We start from the raw sequence: 3,211 nt of genomic DNA on the forward strand, positions 1-3,211 counted from the left end.
CTGTCCTGTGTCTCCCCTGCCTTGGCAGGGCTAATGGCGGCAGGGCAGAGGCCCACTCCCAGTGCCACCATGCCTGCCAGGAGCTCAGCGTGGTGGTGCCCCAGCCTTGCCCGCCTCAGGCAGATCCAGGGGCACATGCCCCCCCCCCTGCCAGATGAATAGCTCCCGGACCAGTGGCACGCAGCAGCGGGAACCATCCTGCCCCCCTCCTTGCGCCCCTTGGATAAGCTGCACCTTTGTCTCGCGTCCTTCCGTTCTGGCTGGGCAGCACTTGCCCCAGCCTCTGCTCCAATTCCTCCTTCGCTCTGGGGACCCTGATTTCCACCCCCAACACCCCTTCTCTCCTCTCCTCTTCCACCACAACAGACTTTCCAGCTGGACATGGCTGTATCGAGCATCGTAAAGTTGAAACCTGCCCTGGAACCTCAAAACGGTGTCAATTTATAAAGTTCATAACTCAAAAGTTGTAAGTCAAGGACTGCTTGTATTGATGCATGTTACTTTTTTTTTGAAACTGCTATAGGTTTTAGTACAGGTATTCCATAAACACACTTTTGAGCAGCACTTTAGCATCTACTTATAGTAGTACAAACTATGCATGTTATTAGTCCAAAACTAAAAGCTTGTAACTGGGCTGGGTTCCACCAGAGTCAATGGTATTTCAAGCTATGGTGACCCCATAGCTCCGCGTTGCTCAGCATGTGTGTTTGTGTACTCCAGTTACCCCCACAAAGGATCTATGTGCTAATTAGCCTCCACTCATGACTGGAACCAGGTGTTCTTGTCACAAGTCTTGGGATATTCCAAACATGTATATGCAGATGAGGCACAGGGCAATCCTGTCCAGCTTCAGTTCATGGAAGGTAGGACCACATTAATCATATGCACCAGGTTGAGAGGGGCAGACAGGGATGGTGGGTGAACTGTATGCAATGTTGTTGCTCACCATGACTTGAATGGTGAGGGGGACTGCACTCTATGGGTACTACCGTATGGCTTAGACAGGTGGGCTACACTATTCTATTCTTGTAGTAGGTTTCCATCAGCATGTTTGCTCAGTGTGGGCCATATGTGTTGGCTGCATGTAATCAACTTCATAGTTGGTGTCCGTGGCTAAGCACATGCTACTTTTGGCAGTAGTTTAATGGTAGACAGTGTATTTAGTGAGATTTCATTGTATGCAATTATAAAATACAGGGCTTTTTTCCGCATGCCAATTCAGTGGGGGTGGGCTCGTCTTGTATTTGAGTAAATATGGTAAATCTTGATCCAACTTTTGTAAAAGCAAATTGATTATAAAAGGCTCTAGGGAAGCAAAAATCTGAGAGGAAAAGCTATTTTTTCTGGTCATACTTACAGTAATAATTTAGTATTTGCATTAAATGCAGTTCATATTAGTAGGAACACAATTCCTTTTTTCTTTATCCCTCTTAATTTCATGATAAGTGCATGGTTCCCATTGTGTAAATAAGATCTAATAATAAGATTGATATTAAACCTAATGTAAGGAAAGATACGATGTTGATCCAAAGCTACAATAGAATCTAGAAAAAAAGTCTTCGCTGTGAATTTCTAATGGTCCCAATTCTGATTTTTATCAACCAACACAAAATCAAAATGAAAGAGGATATTAGATCTGCCATGCTAACACGTTCTATTTTAGGTAACTTTATATTGACAGGCTTGCCTAATTTTATGAGGAATAGATGGGTTACGTAAATACTGTATGCCTTTGGAGGACTTTTTCTTTCTTGGCTGAAATCCTCCTCTTTGAAAGAGAATAAATACAGGAGCAACTGCATTACTTGAGACATGTTTTGCTTTTACACACTATCAGTTATTTTGAATTAAACTAGATTACAATTTTTCCTTTTCTAAATAGAGTACCGGCATTTATTTCCTAGCTTACACTAAGGGCTTTCTTTTGGAGCATAAATACAATAGTTAATTATTTGAAACCTTGTAGTTGTGGTAATTCAAGGAAGGAATTTTAGGTGGTTTTCTAATCACTTTCCTATTTTCTATCTAGGAAAGGCTTACTGCACAGCTGGCGGAAAAGGATAACAACCTTCAAAAGTGGCGTGAAGAGAAAGATCAGGTAGTAAAAGCTTTGGAAGTGCAGCTTAAAACTCTGTCTTTTAACAATGTACAGAAAGATAAAGAAATAGAGGAACTGAAGCAGACTACGTTAAAAGGTTCAGGGAAGGTCAGTCTAATCCTTTTTTTATGCATGAATTGTTATCTATTAGTTTTGCAGAAAATTATTTCAAAGCTACGTTTGTTTGCTCTGAAATCTTGAAATGTTGAAAATACTCTAAGTTAATGTAAAAAATAAAATCATTCTGATATCTTATTCTGAAATTGAATTTGTACTGGCAGTCTGTGAACTACTGAGCATTTTAGTAGTTCAAAAAATATTTCAAGATTATTTAATGTTTATGATTTAAAAAACTGTTCAAGGTTCCAGTCCAGGCTTTCTTATGAGATCTGTGGTTCTTCTGTGTCTTTGTCAGCCAAAAAAATAATGAAAAAATATCCTTTCTTGGGGCTGATTTTTTTTTTTTTTTTTTTCTTTACTTATAGTTCTGATTGAGGTTAACAGTAGATGAGGTTTAGTAGCCTGAGAAACAAAGCAGTAAGAAAAAAAAATTGCTTTCCTTTATTTCTTCATTTTTTGGTTTCATCGAAGATCAGAAATGTAAATATATAACAAATATATAAAGCCAAAAAGCTAAAGGATTGAATTAGTTACTGTCTGATTAACTCAGTTTCTTGAGGACAGGTATGCATATCACAAATCACCAATGGTTACCTTCCTGGTAGGTGTAGCAAGGAGTTTAGGAATGGGTGAATAGGGAGTGCATCTCAAAAGGAAGATCTCTTTGACAACTGAAAAACATACTATGAATTGTACAGGAAAGCTTATGCTGTGTGTTCCTGTTCTGTATTTGTTTTCTAGAACCTTCCATAAATACCACTTTAGCACAGAGAATTAAAGTTTGCTTTTACCACAGGAATAATTAAGTTGTATATTACTGTTTGTAAACATGCCTGTGTATACTTATATTAGTTGGCCAATCCTGCATCAGTTTATATAATTAAACTTATTATGTGTTTAACAGGAGTATGAAATTGCAATAGAGCAATTAAGAAGAGAATTGGCTGAGAGGCATGATTTGATAAATAAGCTAAAGCAACCTACTTGTCATGA

General features: G+C 38.8%; 1 protein-coding gene across 1 annotated transcript in view; it reads left to right on the forward strand.

Annotated features, from left to right (window-relative positions):
- Positions 1-3,211, forward strand: part of KIF20B (kinesin family member 20B) — an 80,945-nt gene that overhangs the window by 51,999 nt on the left and 25,735 nt on the right. Inside the window, exons 28-29 of the mRNA XM_019502112.1 lie at positions 2,030-2,206; positions 3,123-3,206. Coding sequence (XP_019357657.1) covers positions 2,030-2,206; positions 3,123-3,206 — 261 coding nt within the window. The remainder of the gene's footprint in view (positions 1-2,029; positions 2,207-3,122; positions 3,207-3,211) is intronic.

The sequence above is a fragment of the Gavialis gangeticus genome, unplaced genomic scaffold (genome assembly GCF_001723915.1).
Source record: "Gavialis gangeticus isolate Ggan-Ray unplaced genomic scaffold, GavGan_comp1, whole genome shotgun sequence".
In the NCBI taxonomy this organism is placed as follows: domain Eukaryota; kingdom Metazoa; phylum Chordata; order Crocodylia; family Gavialidae; genus Gavialis; species Gavialis gangeticus.